The following is a 24,770-nucleotide window of genomic DNA, read 5'->3' on the forward strand; positions in this document are numbered from 1 at the left end:
GCCATCCTAGTGGGTGTTGTGGTGTCTCATGGTTTTGATTTCCTTTTCTCTGATGACTAGTAATGTTGAATATCTTTTTATGAATACATTCAATAAAGCCATTTGTATATCTTCTTTGGAGAACTGTCTATTCAGGGGCTCTTCCCACTTTAAAATCAGACTGTCTTTTTACTATAGAGTTGTGTTTGTTATATATTTCAGATAAAAGTCCTGAATCAAATAAATGATTCGCAAATATTTTCTCCTTTTGTGTACACATTGTTCACATTCTTCATGGTGTCCTTTGAAGCACAAGATTTTAAATTTTGATGAAATCTAATTTATCTGTTTTCCTTTTGTTGCTTGTACTTTTGATGTCGTGTCTTAAGAAACCATTGCCTAATCAAGGTCATGAAGATTTATGCCTAAATTAAGTTTTATAGAGTTCTTATGTGTGTGTTTTTGACCCATTTTGAGTTAATTTTTGTATATGGTATAAGAGTCCAATTAATTCTTTTGTATGTGGACGTCGGGATACCTAGTTTTCCTAGCGTTATTAAGAGACTGTTTTTTTAATGTTTTCTTCCCCGCATTTAATGTGTCTTGGTACTCTTGTTGAATTGCCTGTAAATGTTGGAGTTTATTCTGGTCTCTTAAATTCTGTTCCATTGATTTCTGTCTATCCTATGCCAGTATCTCATTGTGGTTTTATTAGCATAACTAATGATGTTGAATATTTTTCCAAATGTTTGTTGTTACTGTTTATATGTCTTTGGTGGTCAAATCTTTTGCCTCTTTTAAACAATTACATCATTTGACTCGCAGAGTTGTAAGAGTATTTATAGTGAATATAAATATTTTGCAAGTATTTCTCGTTTTTTTTATAGCTTGCCTTTTCATTTTCATAACAGTATCTTTTAGTGGCATATTTGGGGGTGGCATATTCTGCCACTCTTCAGAGGATTCTAAAAACCTTGTGGAATCAACAGATCTTGGCAACTGATTAGAACATCTTGGAGATAGTCATATAATTAACAATAGTAGGGAAGAAGTTGAGGTCAGTTTAGGATATATTGAAATTGAGATTCCTGGTGAAATCCATGTAAAAATGTACTTTCTGTTCCCTGAACTTGGAACCTTTTATTTCTGGATATTCCCACAGCTGACTTTTTTTTTTTTTTTTTTGGTCATTCAAGTCTCAGCTCAGTTATCACTTCCTAAAATAGGCCTTTCCTGACCATCTTATCTAATGTTGCACCTTCCAAGCATCATTCCAAACATGTCTGTTACATAACCCAATTTTACTTTCTCTGTACTCCTTTCTCTGAAGTCATCTTACGTGTATTGGCTTTTTGTTCTATGTTATCCTATCAAAATATAATCTTCCATTAGGATAGAATCCTCTGTCTTGGTCTTCAGTGTGGCGTTAACATTTCCCCCTCTGAATTAACAGTGGTTCCTTCCTGTCAAATTCTTTTTGGATCCTAAACTTCTCATTTTCTTGGCCTTATGAAACCATTTATAAAGTTTAAAATTGATTCAGAAGTTGTAGTTAAAACAGAGAAAGAAATCCCTTAAACTGCATTTTTGTTTGAGCCTTACCTAGAGATAAAAAAAAGTCACTAAAAATAATCTACAGAAGGGTCATGCCCTTTTTCTTTCTCATCATTGACTTCAGGTAATTTACATAGATTTTAATTGATGTTCATTAGTGATGGGTGTGTGTGCATTTTTATTGCGTTATACTGAGAAATCCTAGTTATCTGGAAACAGAATTGGATATCATACTGAATTAATTTTTCTGTCCTTTCCCTCTCTCTAAAAGATTCTGCAGACTTTTACACTTGATTGTCTCTTTTCTTTTTACAGAGTAAGAAAGTCTGAGTTTTGTGAAAAAATCAGAAAAGAACTAAGAAGATTGTCGACAAGAACTTTCCGATTTGCATAATGTAAGTTCTTTTCACTATTCTTGGCCTGAATTTTGTGTTAGCTGACAAAGCTGTTTCTATGGAAACAAATAGTGCAACTTCTGAGAATGTCAGAGGAATGCTGATCACTTAAAATGAGACTTTCCAGCTGCTGGTCAAAGGGCATTACTCCTAAGAGAAGGGGAGGAAGGATGAATTAAAAAAATACCTGGAGTTCTAGATGCTAGTGTAGACCAAGTATGTTTATGCCCATGGAGTATATGTTTTACATTTCCCTCTGCCTAAAAGTTAGGATACTGATTATATAGGAACTCATCTTCTTATAGCAGTTCAGGTTTCCTGGCTCTCATACAAGTGGTTTTGTTTCTTGGTATGGAGTTTTCAGTGGGCCTGTATCCCTCAGGCTATTTCAGGCCCCCCATTCTCAATCATTTGTACTTAATGACACTTACTTACCTTCTTCTGTATTCAATTCACGTAAGCAGAGCCCTTTTTCTTTCTCGCTAGTTTGAAGTTAGCATTGAAATAGCTTTGGCTTGTGAGCCTGAAAATTCATTTTCTTCTTTTGTGGAATACATAAAGAGAGTTTTTATTTATTTATTTTTTCTTTCCACAACCCCTCGCCGCGACCCCCACCCCCACCCCCACCCCAGTCCCATGAGGTGAGATGTATAAGCTGAGATTCTGATGAGGATTTGAAATGTGAGCCTTCAAGGCATTTTTGAAACAATTAATTTATAATTAGAGGATAGAGAAGAGAGGGATACTCTTTAGGGCCAGCAGCTTGTAACTACTTTAACTGCATAAGGCAGTCTTTTATTTACATACAAAGAGGTAATTCTCTAGTTCAGTCATTTACCCGCCTCCAAATCCAAATCGTCAAACAAGACTGTTTTTTGTTTTCTTTTTTGAGAATGAGAGTATAATTCCTTTGGATTGGTACTCTTTCATTGTTTATTTTTATGTGTTGACTGCATAAATGAGCTAGAATATTCGTGGTTTGTCTTTAAAAATTATAATCTTTAATTTTAAAACTATGGGACACAGCATAATGTTTCTTTGTTTCTGGAAGAATCTGTCTTGTACCTCATGAATTAACTCATGAGCATTATTATTAAGTCTTGGAGTTTTGGTACTGTGAGATCATTATTTAATTGAGGTGATCTGGAAAATTTTCTTGAAATAGTGGCTTGTGGTAGATTTTGCAAGTAGAACATGAAAGGAGAAGCAGTTCTTATTTCTTAGTTTATAAGGCGTTTGGACAGGAAGAGAAAGATGTGGGATAGGCAGGCACAAGTGAAGAAGCTAACTTAGAAGACTTGCACAGGGAAGTAGTAAAAGATAGTTAGAAAGTTGGGATTTTACCTTGTGAGTTTGGATTCTATTCTCTAGGCAATATGAAAGCCATCAGATTTTCTGAACATAGGAATAATTTATTCATATGCCTAATTAGGTGTTTATCCCTTACTAGTTATCAGGACTATACAGATCAGTAAGACAGATCCCTGCTGATTAGATCATTTACCTGTATGGCATATAGTCACCTTGAAATTGTATCTAAATCAAAACCTGTAACACCCTTTAATTTTTCTCCTCCTCTCTCTAATTCCCTTCTCTTGAATTCTCCATCTTGGTTAATGACATTGCTGTCCACCTAATGACCCAAAGATAGTGTCCATGAAATCATATTGCCTGGTTCATATTCTGAAACCTGCAGTTTGCTTGGTCCTGTGCTAGGTAGGCAGTGTCACAGATCCAGAGATGAGTCAGCATAATTCCTGACTTCCAAAGGTTCCTAGTCTGGTGGGGCAGACAGACAGATACAGACTGCTGTAGTTGAGTTTGATCAAAGTTGTGATAGGGATTGAGAGGAGGCACATATCCAATGTGGAAAACTATGAAAATCCAGAGGAGAATGTATGTGAGTTGAGACTTAAAAGTAGACAAGGATTAGGTGCTAGACAGTCTGGTTCCAGAGCCTGTACTCTTAAATGCTGTGCTGCCTTGGGTAACTGGGGAGATATAGATTTGAGAATGGAGGAAAAGGATCGAGGAGTATAGAGGAGATTAAAGGGAAATATAAGTTTAGTTCTGGACACATTAATTTCTAGATTCCTGTGGGAAATTTTGATAGATAAACTAATGGGCAGGATTCTGTCTCTATAGCTTTAGTACCTCAAGCAGGGGTAAGTGCTCAATTAAATTTATGTTAAAATCACCCCTCTTTTTTCAATCTTTGATGGCTTTCTTACTGCCTTGAGATTAAAGACTTATATTTAAGACTTATTGTAAGTTGGACCCAGTCAAATTTTCCCGCCAGTATTCTCTTGTACTAACTGACTGCTATCAACTAGCTTTGTTTATGCTTTCCCCACACTTTATATTTTTCTGTCTTTGGTTCATATGGCCTCTTTTCTTACTCTCTCATCCTGTCCTCAAGGCCTACTTCAGTCCCCGTTCCTCATTTATGAAATAGGCATATTTGGACCTACTTTTAGCGTTGTAGCAAGGTTTAAGTGAGTGAATACTGTGTAAAGTGCTTTCAGTAGTACATGGCATAGAGTTATGAGCTCAGTAAATGTAGTTAATACTGCTACTACTGCTGCTATTACTGCATTCTTCTTCTCGTCATTTTGCCCTGCTGTATGTAATATAAACACCAAGTTTTAGTAATTCTGTAACCTATATAATCTCTCTAATATAGCTTTTTTTCATTCTAACTATCTTCGTTTAGGACCCCATTTCTTACAGTTGCCCTCAAATTGGTCTCATTGCCACCGTTCAGTCTATCCTGTAGTCTTCTACCAGAGTGATACTTATATAAAAGTGAGTGTGATCATGTTATCCCCTGCTTTAAATCTTACAATAATTCTTACTACTTTCAGGGTAAAGGTTGGAGTCTTTAGCTGTTACCCTTTTCCATCTGGCCCCCTGCCTGCCTTTCTGGTTTTATCATTGTTCATGTATGGTATATTCCCGTTGTCCTATCCAGCCATTTTGCATCCTTTCCTACTTACACAGGTGCCACATTCTCTTGCTCTTCCTTCCTTTTGGTCTTATGAGTCCCTCTGCCTGGAACAGATTGTTCTATCTGGCTAATCTTTAATCTTTTTTTTTTTTTTAATGCTGCTGGAAGAGAGTATCCTTATGTTGTGAGATTTGCTGTGTCTCTTTATCACAGACTAAATTTTAGAGCCCATCATCTGTGCATCATCTATGAATTTATGACATTTCTAAGTTTAGTTGAACAGATACCTGATGGACATTTTCTATATGACATGTATTGTGTTAAGCCCAAGGAATTTATAAAAATAAGACATGAATGACCCATTTGTAACAAATTGAAAATCTAGTGAGAAGTTGACTGGGAAGAATAATCATTCATTTTCTTTGCTGTCTCTCCGATGGACTATGAACACTCTAAGGGAAATGACCAAAATGAAGATTTAAGTGGATTGTTATCAGGTTGCAGAAACTTTTCTGAGAGTAAAAGACTAGATCCAGGTAGACAAGCATGATCATAGTCCAAGCATTAGAACTTCGACTGAAATTACCTGGCCTAATTTCTCTTGCATAATTATGATTTCATATAGTGAATATGGATACAGTCTTATAAACCTTAGTTTTTAAGCTAAGTTTTAATTTTAAATAATTTTTGTAGATAAGCATATGTATAAGTAAAGTATTCTGTTGTTTGATTTTTAATATCCTGTAAATGTTGTAAATAGAGAAAGTTGAAAGTTTTAATTTTCTGAAAGTATATATACTCCTAAATTTTTTAAAGTTAAATACAGCAATACAGTGACTCCTACATAAATTTGTTTACTTGTAATGAAAATATTGATTAAGTTAAATTTGTATTTGTATATGGTCAGTATTACAGGGCTTCTCTAGTGGCTCAGCCATAAAGAATCCACCTGCTAATTCAGGAGACACGGGTTCAGTCCCTGGATCCAGAAGATCCCCTGGAGAAGGAAATGGCAACCCACTCCAGGATTCTTGCCTGGAAAATCCCATGGACAGAGGAGCTTGGTGGACCACAGTCAATGGGATGCAAGAGTTGAACACGACTTAGTGACTGAATAACAACAATAATCAATATTACAAAACTTAAGAATTATCTAACATTCTGATAGCTCTCATTTTTAATGAAAAAGAAGGCAAGTTAATGATAAGTAAGGTATTTATATGTAGATCACATAAATAGAGAAATTAAAATTTGGATGGAAGACAGAAAAATCTACCAGAATTCTTGTGAAGATGTAATTTTTGTGGTTCATGTAGCTTGCACCTATTAAATATTTTCCTGATGTTGGTCTAGTGGTTTTCCTAGTAGTCTAGGTGGGTTTGTATTAAACCATCTGTGACAAGTGGTTTGCTTGAAAGGAGATTGGCTGGCATTAGGAATATTGTCTGAAAACTCAGCTTTTGCTTTGTTGGCATGTTCTCTAACCTATTAACTGAAGTGCAGCTCAACTCAAGGAGGTTATTATTGTAAATATTTTTGAAAGTCTTGAGCAAGAGAGGACTAATTAGACTTAGTATGTGGGTTTACACTTATATAAACAATCTGTCTATTTATGCCCAAGAAATGGCTTGATGAAAAGCCACTGTCATTCAGTAAAATATTTTTCTTGTCTAAAATATGTTGGATTTTTAAAATAAATAGAATCATATTAACACTAAGAATTACTAAAAGTATAAATATTTTTTAGTTCTAAAACTTGTATGCATTATTTCATTTGAAACTCAGAACAGTTCTGTGAATAAATTTTCCAAAGGAATCTGAGGTTCAGAGAAACTAGTCTTAAATCATAAAACTAGAGGAGTAGCAGATCCAGAATTAAAATACAGTTTTCTGGTCTCCAAGTCCAATATATTCTTATTTGCTGTACAGTATGACTTAAAAACATTTTTGAGTGGTAGCAGATAATACCATTTTCTCTAAGTGAATACTCATAAAGAATTAACCCTAATTCTTTTTTTAGTGTAAGCAGTTATAAAGACTGATAACCAACATAGTCGTTCTCTCACTTTAATCTTGTAGATGTGGTTTTATCTTACAGAGGTGGTTTTTTCTTGTAGATGCCTCAGTTGCTAATTAAAATTTCTTTTTCATAAACTCTTAAAAAGTGAATTGTCCCCTACAATGCTGCCTTATCTCAAGTGAGTTGACAACATAACTTGCTGTATGCCAGGTTCTTTAGCAGTTAACTAGGAAGGAATTTCTGGAGAAGGAAATGGTAACCCACTCCAGTATTCCTGCCTGGAGAATCCTGTGGACAGGGGAGCCTGGTGGGCTGCTGTCCGTGGGGGTCACATAGAGTCAGACATGACTGAAGCAACTTAGCATGCATGCATGCATGCATTGGAGAAGGAAATGGCAGCCTACTCCGGTGTTCTTGCCTGGAGAATCCCAGGAACAGGGGAGCCTGGTGGGCTGCCATCTATGGGGTCGCACAGAGTCGGACACGACTGAAGCGACTTAGCAGCAGCAGCAGGAAGGGATTTCAGACTCATGTATCTTAATTGATTGTAGAATATTGTGTTAAGGTAACTATAAAGGTAGATTAAAGTACCTTTATACCTTAAATATCTTATTCTCTACTAAACTAGTATCCAGAACTTTCCTATTTTTCTGCTTTGCTAAACTTTCTAATATTTCATTTTCCTCAGCTGTAAAATTAAGCAATATGCTTCAAATACTTGAGACAGCTTTTTTCTTGAAACATCCTGATTTCCTCAGTTCTGTAAAATGAAAGGAAAATATTTAATTTATATGGCAAAATAATATATATTTTTGAGATATTTTCTATATTGTGTAGCAATAGAGATTGGAAGTAGACAATGTAAATTCTACTTTTATATTGTAATTCTTATACTTTTTTTCCCCCCCATCTTTCCCCTTAGATTTCCTTCATGGATACATTTTCATAGCATTATTATGTGATGTGAGAAGTTTTTTTTTTGTTTTGTTTTGTTTTTTTTTGAAGTAACATGGATTTTATACTACAGAATCAAGAGATTGGCTTTATAGGAAAAATTGATTTATAAAGAGTGGTACAGGTTTTTATAGATAACCATGACAACATCCCATATGAATGGGCATGTTACTGAGGAATCAGACAACGGAGTAAAAAATGTTGATCTTGCATCACCAGAGGAACATCAGAAGCACCGAGAGATGGCTGTTGACTGCCCTGGAGATTTGGGCACCAGGATGATGCCAGTGCGTCGAAGTGCACAGCTGGAACGTATTCGGCAACAACAGGAGGACATGAGGCGTAGGCGAGAGGAAGAAGGGAAAAAACAAGAACTTGACCTTAATTCTTCCATGAGACTTAAGAAACTAGCCCAGATTCCTCCAAAAACTGGAATAGATAACCCTATATTTGATACAGAGGAAGGAATTGTCTTAGAAAGTCCTCATTATGCTGTGAAAATATTAGGTAAGTAAAAACAGTAGAATTAGAAAATGCTTTGCTGTTGTTTATCTTGCCTTAACATAAAGGTGTATAGGAGGGAAGAGTGAGATAAAGAATGTAAGTAATAACAATTTGAATTCATACCAGGATCAGTTTTTTTCTTAGATAGGGCATAAAACTTATTTTCTGTTAGCTTTGTAGAACTGGAGCATGTATCCTAAATGTTCAGGATATATGCTATAACATGATTTTTATATTTAATCTTTGAAGTAAAAATTCCTATAGAAGGCCTGACCTTTAAAGCCTTGAAATTCACATTTCATTTCAAACTCAAATTTTATATAAAAATTACTGAAAAGAAATTTTCAGATTTTGAATTTCTGATTTCTTTAAGGTTTATGAAATAATAGTTTTAATGAGAAAAACTTGGTGTTATTTCTGTAGCATAATACACATAAAACATGGGTTTAAAGTCCCTATACCAAGTATTCCTAAATTTCATTTTGTGAGGAAAATCAAAAAACTACTGCTATGATGTATTAATTGGCTTCTCAGGTGGTGCTAGTGGTAAAGAACCTGGGCCTGCCAGGGCAAGAGACATAAGAAATACAGGTTCGATGCCTGGGTCCAGAAGATGCCCTGGAGGAGGGCATGGCAACCCACTCCGGTATTCTTATCTAGGGAATCCCATGGACAGAGGAGCCTGGCAGGCTGTCGTCTATAGAGTTGCACAGAGTTGGGCACAATTGAAGCAACTTAGCATGCACGCACATGATGTATTGTAGATATAAAAGAATTCTGTAACCAAACTTTAAGAACAGGGATTAAATAAGTTAGACAGCTTCTTGTTACAGTACTTCTTGTAGCCTTTAGAATGCCAATAGGCATTGTGAATCTATAAGAGAGATCGATGTCAAATGGGTGTTTCCAAACTTAAGTATTTTATCATTGAACTTACAGCTCTCTCTTCCTCTACACACAAAAGAGAGCTCTCTGAACTAGTGTCAGTGGTGTACATTAACTTGTGTTCCTTTACAACCAGGCTAACTCAAAGGAAATATTTCTATTTCTCAATGATTTATAATTATAGATGTGAAAAGACAGATACTTCACTTTGGAAGGAGAGGGTTTTCATTGTTGTTTTGCCATTTATTTAAGTGTTTATTGAATCCTTTACTTGATGCTATAGCAAAGGCCTTTCTGTGTAACTTCTACAATAGCTCTGTTAACAGGGCTTTGTAATACCTATTTTGGAGAAAAAGAAATTAACCTCAGTTAAATCACTTGTGTAAGACTCCATGTTAAGTAGTAGGGCCAAGTTTTAATTTGCCTAATGTGGATATGCAGTTGGTATACTGCAAAGGGCAAAGGGTTTGAGTGGAAACTGACATCCAGCCTGTTCTTCACTCACTGGATCAGAGCTTTGGCTACCAAGAGTGCAACATCTTTTCCTTACTTACTCAGAGTTACCATTTATATAAATGTACCATATGCTATCTATCTATAAAAGTACCTTATTTACTATCTGTGTATATAAAAGTACCATATGTACTGTATATTTATATATATGTTTACCATATATACTAATTGCAGTCTAGAACAATTTCTCCTACATCATGACAACTACTTTTTCTTTGCTATACTTTTACAAAGGATTCATATTTCTTGATAGAAAGCATTGTGAGTGCTTTTCTGTGGTTTAAGAAATCATAGATATGTTCAGTCATAATGAAGTGTGCAAAAAATGCCTAAATGGTAGTAATGAAAGACATTATAGTAAAAACAGAAAGATTACATATTTTAAAAATGCATTTATATGAAGAAATTTTATGCTGTTTTTTCTTAAGAGTTTTGTTAGAGTAAAAATATTTCATTGCCTTTTATTGGCATCTTCTCATACCACTTCGTTATTTTTTATCAAAATACTCTCTAAATATTCTCTATGACTTGGAGAAAACTTACATTGTAATATATCCAACCCAAGCCTTGTTTGAGTCTTCTGGGTTTCTATTTAAATTTCTTTGAGATTATTTGTCCATTTACTTTAAATTAGGCATAAATGTCCATGTAGTAGACAAGACTCATGTAATCTCCATGAAGAAACAGAATTCATTTGTGGAATTTTTATTTATTTTCTTGCCTGACCACAGGAAATTGAAGACCTGTTGCTTGGTTTATTTTTCTACAAGTGTAGTTAAAGGACAACTATATTTTCTTCTGACTTGCAACCCACTGTGGTTTTAAAAATTATCTTTGTGTAATCCTTTAACTTAAGGCTGTTTTGCATAATTTATTTTAAAGTAATTTGGAATTTAGTACCAGCTGTCTGTAAGCAATTTCTTGGATAAGGAGAATGTTTCGTGATTGGAGAAGGCAATGGCACCCCACTCCAGTACTCTTGCCTGGAAAAATCCCATGGGTGGAGGAGCCTGGTAGGCTGCAGTCCATGGGGTCGCTAAGAGTCGGACACAACTGAGCGACTTCACTTTTTTTTCACTTTTCGTGTTTTGAGAAATGAGTGACAGATTTAATTTTAATGCACTCAACACAAACGTGTTTGTAGGAAGCATGAAAAGTTACCGTAAGTTATAAAGTTGTTTTTGTCAGTCAAATCTTCAGTTTTTGGATGTACTCAGTTTAAGTTTTCACTTTAAAATGAAGTATAATAGCTTTGTACCAGACATTTTTTTCCTGTTTGTAATTTGCTAACACATCAAACTGCAACAGTACTCCCTGAAGTTGTGTGAGTCTCCCTGCCCGTGTTTAGATTAACTCGCACACGCCAGGAGACAGCTTCTCAGCTTTTCTCACAACCAGAAACAGCGGCCTTGTTTTAAATGAGGCAGGGATGGGGCGACTGATGTATTTCTCTGAAAGGGAGCCTTCAGTTTCCAAATGATACATCGTTATTTATCTGTGAGTAGAAGAAATTCTTCTTAAAGAATTGAAAATGTGATTGAAATGATTAGATACTTTAATTGTCTGCGTGGTGATTTTTAAAAAGTATTTATAAATTTGGCAGTGTATAATATTTAATGTGCAGGGATGGATTGATAGAAAATATTCGGAAAGGATGAACTGAATTTTCTTGTGTAGAAGCTGTTAGAATCTTATTGAAAATTAGAAAATGGTGGTGTGGAAAGTTTAAATGAATAATATTACTAGCATGAATTATAAGAATTTTGATACATTGAGCCTTCCTTAAAATTGGCATGAGTTGTTAAAACTTCCTATGAATGAAATGTCATTGTCTTGTTCTCTTTCATAAGTAAAGATACAAACTACCTTGTGAGAAAAGTCCGGAGAAAAGAGCAGAGTGTAGGTTAGAGTAGAATGAGGGAGAACAGGGTCATCCTCAGATGTCTTTGTAGCTTTCACTGTTGCATTGATTCTTTGTAACCACAGATAACTGATTTTGGGTCAGAACTGTTGACAAGTAAATACAGTAGACAGACCGTGTAAAGGGAATAACTAGGAAACATCGCTGTCTGTCATAGACATGACTCTACTTACCACATTTGTGAAGAGATCTTAGGAGACGCACGCACACCCACTCAACACACACCCACAGCCGGCTGTAGGTTTTGTGGCTGATGAGAAGAGTCTTGAGATTTGTAATTAAGGGCTTTCTAGTTTTCACCAGATGCTGTTAGTGATAAGAAAAAATTAAACACACACACACACACCCTGAGGGGAAGAAAACTAGGATAAATAAAATATTTTTATGATATTAATAATACTGTATTTCAGTCTTTATTAGTACCTACATATTTTTGCCAGGTGTCTCTGCATGTTCAAACTATTCATACTAAGTCAATAGTATTCTTGTATTTGATGTTATAAAGTAAAATATTTCTTCACATTTCTCTCTGATGTTATTTGACTTTTGGTTGATCATGGGATATACTAGAATTGTGCTGGATTGTGATAAACTTTTTTTTGATTGGCTTTTAAAATAAAGTTTATTTAAAAGTTTAAAGTCAACAAAAAAAATTCCAGTGCCAATAGACTTTGAGTTCGTACTATTTCTGAGAAGTTAATTATTCTTGCTGTTAAATTTTTGCTCAACTTCTATAAATATTTCCAGTCTTTATTAGCCATCCTTTGAGGGACTTTTTTTCTGAAAGCAAAATGATTAAACCTATTGGTATTAACCTTAATATTTAAACTGTTGGGACTGTTTGATGATTTTTTTGATTTGTTCATATTGCTAAGATTAGAGCTAACATAAAATAAACATTAAAAAGTTCATTAGAATATGTGTATAGTCATACAATGGTTATTAAATATGCATAATTCTGTGGAAAAGAATTAACTGCTGTACCATTTGGTCTTTGACATGATGTGTCAAAACTTCATTCCACCTGTTAATACAAGTACTAATAGGTTTTAACTTTTTCACCCTAGCAAAGACTTGCATGAGTGTATGTTCAGAAATGTGCGACATCATTGCATATTCAAAGTGCAGGGATACCTGGAGTCAAATGTAGAGTTTAAATACTTTTTACCATCACTTGCTATTGATCTTTGACAAGTTACTTCAGTTTCCTGGGTCTCAGTTTCTGTATTTTCTTGAGGACCAAGTGAAAAGAAAGCATGTATATAAAAGCACATTGTACATTGTAAGTTTGATTAAAATTTAACTTAGAAGAAGTAGAAGCCACCCGAGATCATCTGACTTTTTCGTCCAAGAAATCAGCTTGTGGATTTTAACCAGTAATTTTTTATTTCATTTTTTAAATAACAGCTTTATTAAGATTTAAAGCATAATACCATAAAATTCTCTCTTTTAAGTGTACAATTCATGAGTTTTTAGCATATGCACAAGATTTTGCAGGCATCACCATTATACAGAGTGTTTTTATTACCTCAGATAGAAACTCTGGGCCCATTAGCATTTACTTCTATTCTCTTCTCCCCCTAACTCCTGACCACCCTAATCTACTTTCTATGTATTTGTTTATTTGGAATATTTCATCTAACTGAATCATGCAGTATGTGGCTTTTGTGACTGGTTTCTTTTCACATAGCATGTCTTCAGGGTTCATCTGTGTTGTGGATTTCATTGCTATTTTTGGCTGGATAATATTGCACTGTATGGAAATAACCATGTTTTGTTTAATCCATTCATCTGGTTGGTGGAACATTTAGGTTGTTTTACCTTTCATCTGTTATGAATAATGCTGTTATGAATATTCATGTATAAGTTTTTGTTTAAATACCTGTTTTCAGTTCTTTGGGATATATACCTAGGAATGAAATTGCTGGATCAAATGGTAATTTTATTTAACTTACTGAGGAACTGCTATATCTTCCCAGTACCTGCACTATTTTACCTTTTCACCAGCAGTATGTGGGAGTTCCAGTTTCTCTGCATTCTCACTTCTACTTATTATTATATATCTTTTTAATTTTAACCATCCTGCTAACCAGTAAGTTTTTAAAGAACTGGAATAAAATAGATAATATTAAAGTATATTATGTTGCACTAAAGTATTCATAAATCTATTTCAAATAGGGATATACATACTGGGTTGAAAGATAAATACACATTTTTTTTTCTTTTTTTTAATTTATTTATTTTAATTGGAGGATAATTACAATATTATGATGCTTTTTGCCATATATCAGTATGAATTCAGCCGTAGGTATATGTATGTCCCCTGTATCCTGAGCTCCCCCTCCCACTTCCCTGTCTACCCTATCCCTTTCGGTTGTCACAGAGCACTGGCTTTGGGTGCCCTGTGTCATACATCAAACTTGCCCTGGTTATCTATTTTACAAATGGCAATGTATATGTTTCAATGCTGCCCTCAAATCATCCCACCCTTTTCTTCTCCCACTGAGTCCAAAAGTCTGTTCTTTGTGTTTCTTTTGCTGCCCTGCATGCAGGATCATTGGTACAATCTTTCTGGATTCCATATATATGCATTAATATATGGTATTTGTCTTTCTCTTTCTGACTCACTTCAGTCTGTATAATAGGCTCTAGGTTCATCCACCTCATTAGAACTGACTCAAATGCATCCCTTTTATAGCTGAGTAATATTCCATTATGTATATGTACCACAACTTCCTTATCCATTCATCTGTCAGTGAACATCTAGGTTGCTTCCATGTCCTTGCTGTTATAAATAGTGGTGCATTGAACACTGGTGTACATGTGCCTTTTTCAGTTCTGGTTTCCTCAGGGTATATGCCCAATAGTGGGATTGCTGGGTTGTGTTGTAGTTTTATTCCTAGTTTTTTAAGGAATTTCCATACTGTTCTCCATAGTGGTTGTATTAGTTTGCATTCCCACCAACGGTGTTAGAGGGTTCCCTTTTCTTCACACCCTTGCCAGCATTTATTGTTTGTAGACTTTTTGATGATGGCTCTTCTAACCCTGTGAGGTGATGATAGCTTATTGTGGTTTTAATTTGCGTTTCTCTAATAATGTGTGGTGTTGAGCATCTTTTGATGTGTTTATTAGCCATCTGTATGTCTTCTTTGGAGAAATGTCTGTTTAGGTCTTCTGCCCACTTTTGATTGGGTTGTTCATTTTTCTGGTATTGAGCTACATGAGCTGCTTGTATATTTTGGAGATGAATTCTTTGTCAGTTGTTTCATTTGCTATTAAAGAATATACATTTTTAATGGATCGCTAACAGAAGTTTGTGAAATAATACCCAAGTCAAACCCAGTCATGTTTAGAGAGGCCCAGAGATTTGAAATGGATTTTCCAGTGACATATATTGCAGCTAATATATGTCAGATATTCTGACCTCAAATTTAGTTCTTTTTCTTGCTAACCAAATTCATTACAGTTTTGTCCAGAGAAAAATCATGAAGTTTTTGTACCTGATTGAGCAGTAATCATTTCAGTGGTATTTCTCCATTGTCCTATATTTGGAGCTAAGATGTTTGCTCTGTCTTCTCTCTCAACTGTCTTTGCTTGTATACTTTTATAGAATTTGTTTTTAATTTGTAACCCAGTGTGTTAATGATTACTTACTGTTTAGGGTCTTTCATGAGCTTCTGATTATTTTTAATAAATGCCTTTTAACTTAGTCCACTGAAAACCAAAGCTCAGTGATTTGAATTTTATTTCCTTAAATTTAAGAAGAAAAAGGAAAGACTACCCATCCTAATTAAGCAAGGATTTCCTAAGTGGAAGTTCTAATTTCAATTCAGTGGATAGATATACTGGAAACTGGTATAATTTCTTCATTTGTTGTTGTTTAGTAACTAAGTTGTATCTGGCTCTTTTCCAACCCTGTAGACTATAGCCCGCCAGGCTCCTCTTGTCTGTGGGATTTCCCAGGCAAGAATATTGAAGTGGGTTTCCATTTCCTTCTCCAGGAGATCTTCCCGACTCAGGGATGGAACCCATTGTCTCCTGTATTGGCAGGCAGATTCATTACCACTGAGCCACCAGGGAAGCCCCATAATTTCCTCATCCTCTATACTATTAAGTTCCTCACCTGAGCAGTCAGTTTGACTATACAGTTTAGGAGAAAAGAAATCTTTAATAAAAGTTCTTAGGAAGAAGTCATGAAGTTGGTTGAAATATAGAAGTTTCTAAGGATAGGTTCAAAGAATTGGTGGAAGAATCTTAATGCTAGAATAGGTCTCTAGAATCTATTTTCATGTGAGGTAAATGGTAGCAATAAGTGAAGATAACAAAACTAATCCTGGGGAGATGGTTATCTCCACTGCTTTTAAAAGATCTTCGCAAAGTAATTAGCCTCCAACTAATAAAAATAATTGGGAAAAAAAAAAAAGATCTTCATAAACGGAGATTCCTTAGCTTCCTTGAGTAATTTTATTGTTTACCCTTACAGCCAAACAATTCTCCAGTCTTGGGAATCTGAAGGTAGAATTTTCAGATAGAGCAACTCTTGGTGTTTGCTTTCTGTTACCTATTTTAGAGTCTTCATTCTGTTTCATTTTAGGTGGTCAGGAGAGGGCCAAGAGGAAAGGGAGCATTCAGGGGATGGATTTGTGGACTTCTGTGTGTGTATTTAGCTGATTAATTATCCCCAAACCAAATGTCAGTGATTTTTATTACTTTCAGATAATATACCTTTTCTTTCAATGATCAAGATTTAGCTATTGTATGAAGCGTTAGAGCAGATGATGCAAACAATGTTTATGAAACATCAAATAAGAGGAATGGATCAGACTGCAGGACAAGGAATTTGAACTGGAATAAAGCACTTGCTTGTAGGGAAGTTTTTTACAAACTAGAATTTATCACCAGAGCCAGATTTGTTATGTCCGCGTTTGTCTTCCCCTCTGCACAGTGTCCCCGTTTCTGTCTGACTGCTCTCCTGCCTTGTCTCAGTACTGCTCTGCCTCAGTACTCTCTTCTTTGCTCACTCCCTACTCTACAGTTGTGTTGTTTTTTTCTCAGTAGCCCTGTAATTCTCTATTTATGTCTCTACTTCTCTGTGTGAAGAACCATGTGGTTCTTTTTTCTTTGTGCTTATTGTGTGTGGGAATGGGGAAGGGAGCCTCTGATCTGTATATGGGGAGATCTCCCTTCTCTCGATAGTCTGTCCTCTGTTGTCTGTCTTCATCATTATTGTAAAAGTAGGTAGTATTTGACAGGATGGATTTAGCTGCATCTGATTAGATTTTTCATATATCCTCTGGAATTGCTCAGAATTTCAAATAACAAGTGGTTTTTGTTTAAGTATCATATAATCTAATTACTGCATCAGACAGTGGAACATTTCTTAAAGTGTGTAGAAAATGTGCTGTTATTGAGTAACATGAAGTGATTTTAAAGATACACCATATAAAAACAAGGTTTTTTAAACCTACAACAAAATACCTTTCTAAATTAATAATTTTTTTATGAAACTAGAATGAATGTGTCAAAAATGAGAGTCCCTGAGTAGATATTGCTAACAATTATTTTTCATTATGACATCATACTTAATATCAAAGAAAAGACCCTTTATCAGAAGTCCATTCAGAATTTTCTAATAAAATTCATTATAATCAATATTTTAAGACGAATGGTATAGATAGATATTTGTTGCTTTCTATGTGACTTTAAAACTTTATTGGACAGAGGCAGCATAATTTTTAGTGTCTGTTAAATTTATAAACTGATGAAATTACTGTTTCTTTATAAATAAGTTTTTATCATTTAGTGTTTCATATTTTCTCTTAGATATTTTTAACTGCATATGGTTTAGTTCATATCTTCTGTCAAGCTATTTATAATGAAGTCTTAAAAACTTCTTAGTGTTTGGTAACTTAATCTGTTCTGTTTATTCATTAAACATTTTTAATGGAAGTTTATTTGAACCTGAAGCATGAGTATACGTGAGGAAGCTCTCCTGCCTAAGAATATGGTCTGGAAACTTCCAGCTAAATTGGCATGAAAGCAGATATGGGGTTTATCTGAAAACTGTCCACATAAATCACACTTAGCAAATTTGCTGTCTCACTTAGTTACCCAGGTTGGTACTGCACAATCAAAGATGTTTTTACAATATTTCTCAAAAAGCTACATGGGCTCTACATTCACAGATTGCAGTTTTGGTTTCTTTTGCTGAACCTTCCCGGTATACTATCTAGCATATTATTGTGATTGTGTTAGAATTGAAATAAAATATTCTGAGAAAATACTTAAAGCACAAGACACTAGGTTAAAATAGCAGAAATAAATGCAACAGTATTGTAAAAGTAGCATTTTGGGGGTGCATTATATGTGTGAACATATACAAACACAGTTTATTAGAAGAAATTCTGTCTATAGATATATGGTAAAGTAGAATATGTAAGCACCTCTAAATGCTAGTCATTGTACATTACATGATTCTGTATTAGGTGGAAAGACATCTCAGGTCAGCTTTTCTAAAGCAGTTAAATGACATATCACAATCAAGCCCTAAAATCTAAATAATAATAATAATAATGTTTATCTTTTTAAAATCCCTTGGCATGGCAGGAAAAGCATTTCCTTGGAAGTTAAAGAAAAATATTTCTTCACTCAGGTGCCATTTTTGTGTGTGACTTCATTTTCTCCATCTGAAGAGGTTTGATCTGAACTATGTGTGTCTCAGGTTTTGGTGATTTTTCTAAATTGGGAAAAATTTGTCAGATTTTAGGAGGATTAAAATGTATGTATTTATCCCTGTAATATAGATATTGTTCTATACCTTTCTGTTCAATATTGGCAGTGACCAATGTGAAATTCAGGCCAAATTTGTATCAGGCCACCTGATATAAAGAGCCAACTCATTGGGAAAGACCCTGATGCTGGAGAAGATTGAAGGCAGGAGGAGAATGGGGTGGCAGAGGATCAGATGGTTAGATAGCATCACCAAGTTAATGGACGTGAATTTCCAGGAGACAGTGGGGAACAGAAGAGCCTGGTGTGCTACAGTCCACGAGGTTGCAAAGAGTCAGACATGACTTAGTAACTGAACAACAACAACAACAACAACAACACATATTTGTAGTTTTTCAATAATGGTTGGTGATATTTTATTGTAAAAGCTGAGCTTAAGTGCAAGTGATCTCAATGTAGTCTGGCAGCATTGACTAATGTACTAAGTCTGGAGATAATTTCTAAAAAGGGATAATTTCAGTGAAAACAGTTTTTACTAATTAAAAAAAATGTGAGTAGGACTTCATAAAGGTTAGTGGAATTGTAAAGGATAATAATTAACAAGATTAAGTTGGTCTTGATGATAACCTTGAAAATTTGAACCCCAAATCCAGTTAAATCTGTAATTTCTAGCACATGGCATAGTTCTTAAGTTCTCCCCAAAGCCTTTACTTGAGTAAAGTAAGATCTGTCCTGTCCCTATAGATCTTATATTGGTCCCTGGCTTCCTGAGAGAAAGACATTTCCAGTTTGACCCTGTAATTTTTTTATCCTGGATTTAAACTGTTGTGGATGGTCTTTATGTCTTTGAATGCCTCAGTATGAGCATAATTTGGACAGATTGACCAGATTTTATCTTTCTCTGGAACCATATTCCTTACCTGAGTTCCTATCAACATGAGAAGGCTACTCATTTTTTAGAACTTGAAAGTAATCATCCCTTTTGGACTGACCACAAATCGCCTATTTCCTGTCCATGCAAAATCTCAGCATCTCAACTTTTATCTGATCTCCTGAAATAAGGTCAGTGATCTCTAGTTTTATCTCTCATTAAGCCATTCCTAGTTAAGATTATCCTACCTTACCTTTCCTGTTTCCTTGGGATATTTACATATATTAACATGTATTTATTTACAGTTTTCTAAAAGTGAAAATTATATGCTGTGTTTACCACAGAAGTGAAAAAGGGCAATAAAAGAATTTGTCACAAAGGAGGAAGTACAATAACTGTAATGCAGACACAAAAATTCAGTACAGCAGTCAAGGTTGTTTAATATAGAAGAAAATGGGTTTGGGTACCTTAGTTATTCCCAGGTATATTATGTCTTAAAATACTATAGCTACAACTGCACAACTGCTGTTAATAAAGCATGTAAATCATTGGTTCCTGAGAGTACATAATCAACTTAAATATATATAGGTATATGTGTATGTGTGTATATATATAATTAAAGATGACAGGGGATTCTGATTGTGTTTAAGGTAGAATTCAGGACGTAAATATCTTTGTAAATGTCCTTACTGATTCTCATAAATATCTTTGATTAAAAAACCATTGTTCTGGTATAGCAAGAAAATTATATTCAGTAGGTTCTACTTAAGCCTGCAGGGATATTTATAAAATCTGTGTAATTCTAGTCGTTAAGGAAAAAAAGATCTAGTAGAAAAGTGGTCAAAAAATAAGCAGAAAATTTAAGAAAAAAGAAATATAAATGACTCTTCATCTTGTGAAAATACATTGAAACTCACTACTGGGTAAAGAAATACATGCTTTCCTAACCAGATCACCAAAAATGAAAAATTTAGTCTGTTTGTAGAAACAGGCACTCAGGTTCTTTGATGGTAAGAGTATGAGTTAGTACAAACCTATGGGGGCAGTTTGGCAACATGTATAAAAGTTTTAAATGTTTTTATTATCTGATAAGTGAAAGTTACTCAGTCGTGTCCGACTCTTTGCAACCCATTGGACTATATAGTCTAGGCCAGAATACTGGAGTGGGTAGCCTTTCCCTTCTCCAGGGAATCTTCCCAACCCAGGAATCGAACCCAGGTCTCCCACGTTGCAGGTGGATTCTTTACCAGCTGAGCCACAAGGGAAGCCCTGATAAGTAATTTTATGCCAAGAATTTATTCTGTAGACATTGGAAAATATCAGATTGCAAAACAGTATTTATAATGTGGTCTCTGTGGTTAAGATCAGCATTTTTTTAAAGTCTGAAAGGCTATATAGTATAACAAAATAGAACCAGTAGTTATAGCTGAAAGGTATGACTACTAATTAAAATTTTTTTTAATGTCCATATTTTAGTGTCTTTGTGGGTGGCTTTGGTACATAGAGATCATGCAGAAATACCTTTGCCTCTAAAAATTTAACTCTGCCTGGGCTTGAAGAGACACAGTAGGGAGATTGTTACCTCTGGGCTGACTAAAGTTGCTTATTGATTTGTCAGCAGTGAGATCTGAAGCTTCTGATTTTCTCATTGCCCTGACAACCAGGCTAAGCCCCTTTAAACAGTTAGTAAAAATTTAAACCAAAATCCCATAATCTACTCAGAAAGGTTATAGTCTTCAGGAGAGCTACAGGAGAGTCAGCTACTTTGTTGATTTTGTAATTCTTTTTCCTTTTAAGACATTTAAAATGTCTTCCTGTTTTACTCTAAAGATACTTTAAGGCTATTGAATTCTTCATACTCTGAGAATTCTTTATATACTTAGGTAATTTCTGTGGTAACTTCTTTGAATTTGATGAAATCTGATGCTTTATTGATGTACAGTTGGCAAAAACATTTTGTGTATCTAAAGTGTACAATCTGATGTTGTAAAATATACCACAGTTAAGTTGATTAACACATCCATCACCTCACATATTTACCTTTTGTGTGTGCGGTGAGAATGCCTAAGATCTACTCTCAGTACATTTCAAGTATACAATACAGTACTATTGACTGCAATCACTGTGCTACCCATTATATCCTCAGAACTTATCCACCTTAAAACTGACAGTTCATACTCTTTGATCAACATCTTTCAGTTTCCCCTATCTATATTTTGTCTACTCTTGTAGATAAATCATTAACTTGATAAATCATTAACTTATAGCTAATTATTTAGTTCTGGACCACAACTTCTTAGGTTCTTCAGATGACTGTTTTGACTTTTTGATTTTTTTTCCTGTCTCTTTTTGAGGGGGGCTACATTTTAAGTTATTAGATAACTTTTTTTTTTTTTTTTTGAGAACTAAAGCAGTTTTAATTTGGGGTGAGGGGTGGAAGATGGGGAACTTCACAAGAGCTGATTAGAAGAGCTATTCTAATCTATAAAATATTTAACTACTATTTAGTAGCAGGATATAAGAATTAGTAACCTTTCTGCAAGCCCTGTATGAAGAAAACTAGCAGAAAGATTTAAGAGGTTTTTTTTTTTTTTAATTATTATTTTTTCTTGGGACTATATAAGACACAGATGTACACGAACAGTACCTACTATTACGTTTTTTCCAGAATCATTTACAGTTTAATTTTAGACAGCATCTCAGTAGGCTTTTTCTTTTTGGATACATAGGAGATAGTGAGGAAGCATCTTTAAAAAGATTTTGTAGCTCACTTGAAGTCAAAACATTTTTGAAAGAGTAATGAGCAAATTTTTGTCAAGTCCATATGAGTGTAGACTATAATGTTACTTGAAGAAGATTGCAGTTCTGATAAACCAATGGACTAGAAACAGACCATGATAGATATAAGAATTTGGTTGTATCATAAATCAGTGGAAACGAAGAGATTATTCAATAAATGGTGTTAGAATAATTGGTTAACTGTTTGTAAGAAATGAAGTTCAAATTTCCCCTCAAATCTATACAAAATTAATTCTAGATGGATTGAAGTTACCTGTGGAATAGAAACCATAATAAGTTTTAAATGTGGGTAAACATTTAATGACCTAGGTAAGTGAAAGTGAAAGTTGTGTTCAGCTCTTTGTGACCCCATGGACTATACAGTCCGTGGAATTCTCCAGGCCAGAATACTGGAGTGGGTAGCCTTTCCCTTCTCCAGGGGATCCACCTATTCCTGTGTGATTTCTCTCACTTTTTCTATGCTTATAAACTTAATTAACAGACAGAAAAATTAGAAAACTATTTCCCACAAGTGTGACAAAGTGTATACATGAGCACATATCTACCTGTTGGGGATCAGAGAAGAGGCAACATGTGGTTCTTATCCATTTTGGAATAACCTCCTTCAGGAAAAATGTATGTGCTACATATGGACACTAATAGGAACATGCAAACATACACATGCCCCAATTTTTCAGTATCATCTTAGGGGAGACATATGTTCATAAGAGTTCCATGGACCACAGAAGAAGTGCTTGGTAAATACGAGTAAGCTTCAACATCCCTGTTAAAGAAATGGAAGGGTTTTAAAAATGATAATATTCAAATATTGGTAATGGGATATGAATTAGTAAAACCTACCTGGAAAACTCTTTGGCTTTTAAAATGTCAGAATGGTATTTTAAAATGCCATTTCTTGGAATTATTTTAAGGAACATCGGAATCTCAGACATATTTTTACACAGCAGTGATCATTATGTACAGAAATGCTTATTACTTACACTACCAAAAAAATGGGAAGCACCCTGAATGCTCAATGTAATGGTTATTATAAATTATAGTTTAGACATGTAATGGAACATCAAGGAGCCATTATATATGTTTTTGTAAAGACTGTTTGATTATGTGGGGAAACTAAATGTCCTGTTAAATGAAAAAAGGAAATGCCATGAGATTTTTTTAAAGTTTCTTGTAAGTAATGGGACTATTGGTGGTTTTAAATTTTTTATTCATTTATGTATTCTATCCCCTTATTTATTTTTATAGTGATATATATTTTACGTAATTAAAACACTTGAAAAAATGTACTTGATTCTGTTCTATAATTTTTAAAGAGTTTTACTTAAAAATCAGTAAGATGACAGTGATTTGACACTCAAAAAATAGGTAAGTTTTTTTTTTTTTTCCAAAACTTATATTGTTACTGGTTCAGGAAATTTTATCTTAAAACACTTGTGGAATTAAGACAGAAAATTAATTTTTGGATATCTTTTCCTTCTCCTCCTAGAAGTGGAAGACTTGTTTTCTTCACTTAAACATATCCAACATACTTTGGTAGATTCTCAGAGCCAGGAGGATATTTCACTGCTTTTACAACTTGTACAAAATAAAGATTTCCAGAATGCGTTTAAGATACACAATGCTGTCACAGTACACATGAACAAGGCCAGTCCTCCATTTCCTCTTATCTCCAATGCACAAGATCTTGCACAGGAGGTATGTATTCTGAAAATCTCATTGACATACACAAGGTAATTGTTAGGGGTAGTGAGGCGGTATTCTTGGAAAATACTGCTGTGACTCTTAAGATTCATTAGAATTAATTGCTACTGATCACATGTTGATAATTTATGTGTGAGGAAAAATTTACTTATGTGTATTTTATCCTGAAAGAAAAGTATACTTAGTACAGAAATAAGACTCTGTTCCATGAAAAGAAGAGCATTGGTTTTATTGGCTGTATATTTGTATAGTAAGAGGAATATTTGTCTAAATTGTTAAAGGGGAAATTTTTTTAATACTTTTAGTATGGTTTTATTTTAAGCAATATGCATTATAAACTGAGATAAATCAGTACTGATGAGACTAAATTATGTTAGATAATCAGGTATTATAAATACATAACTTCTAAGATTTATTACTTGTATTGAATACATATGGAACTCAATATATATTTAGAAATGTCCTTTTACAGGTGCCACAACTAGAGAACAGGCTAGTTCTGATGCTGTCATTGCTGTGATCTACTTGTGGTCAAATTGATTAATCTCAAAATTATTATCTCTTAGTTTCGATAGGGGAATTACTTTAAAAATTATTTAAAATAACCATAAGAATTGTTAGAGAATTACTGGATTCCTATTTTAATCATAAGCTAACTTTTATTAAAATTTTATATATTTATATATATTAATTAATCATCAATGGTGATGATTTTGGTTTTGTTAATCTGCATTGTTACAAAGTGCTCTTTTTGGTACTGGAGTAAAGAAATAGAAAAAGGAGGAAAATCAGAGCTACTGATAATGAGAACATATTTGAGGAAAAAGAGCCCACAGAACAAATTTTAAATATTTATGGTAGAAGAAAAGATTGAAAATAATTCAACTGAACGTACAGTTCACGTGATTAGAAATTAGAAAGGGAAGTAAATGAAAGCAGAAAAAGGAATTAAATTACTTACATAAATTTAACATTTAAAAGTTTCTTTTTTTTTTTAA

At 34.2% G+C, this 24,770-nt stretch overlaps 1 protein-coding gene across 8 annotated transcripts in view; it reads left to right on the forward strand.

Annotated features, from left to right (window-relative positions):
* The window catches only part of PALS1 (protein associated with LIN7 1, MAGUK p55 family member), an 82,642-nt gene that overhangs the window by 23,165 nt on the left and 34,707 nt on the right, over nucleotides 1-24,770 (forward strand). For 7 of the 8 annotated variants that reach the window (XM_070469528.1, XM_070469522.1, XM_070469521.1 and 4 more), the window contains 3 exons: nucleotides 1,849-1,928; nucleotides 7,818-8,356; nucleotides 23,558-23,766. In XM_070469528.1, coding sequence (XP_070325629.1) covers nucleotides 7,990-8,356; nucleotides 23,558-23,766 — 576 coding nt within the window. In that variant the 5' untranslated portion in view covers nucleotides 1,849-1,928; nucleotides 7,818-7,989. The remainder of the gene's footprint in view (nucleotides 1-1,848; nucleotides 1,929-7,817; nucleotides 8,357-23,557; nucleotides 23,767-24,770) is intronic. The other variant, XM_070469527.1, reaches the window with a different exon arrangement.

This window comes from Odocoileus virginianus, chromosome 6, assembly GCF_023699985.2.
Source record: "Odocoileus virginianus isolate 20LAN1187 ecotype Illinois chromosome 6, Ovbor_1.2, whole genome shotgun sequence".
Lineage (NCBI taxonomy): Eukaryota > Metazoa > Chordata > Mammalia > Artiodactyla > Cervidae > Odocoileus > Odocoileus virginianus.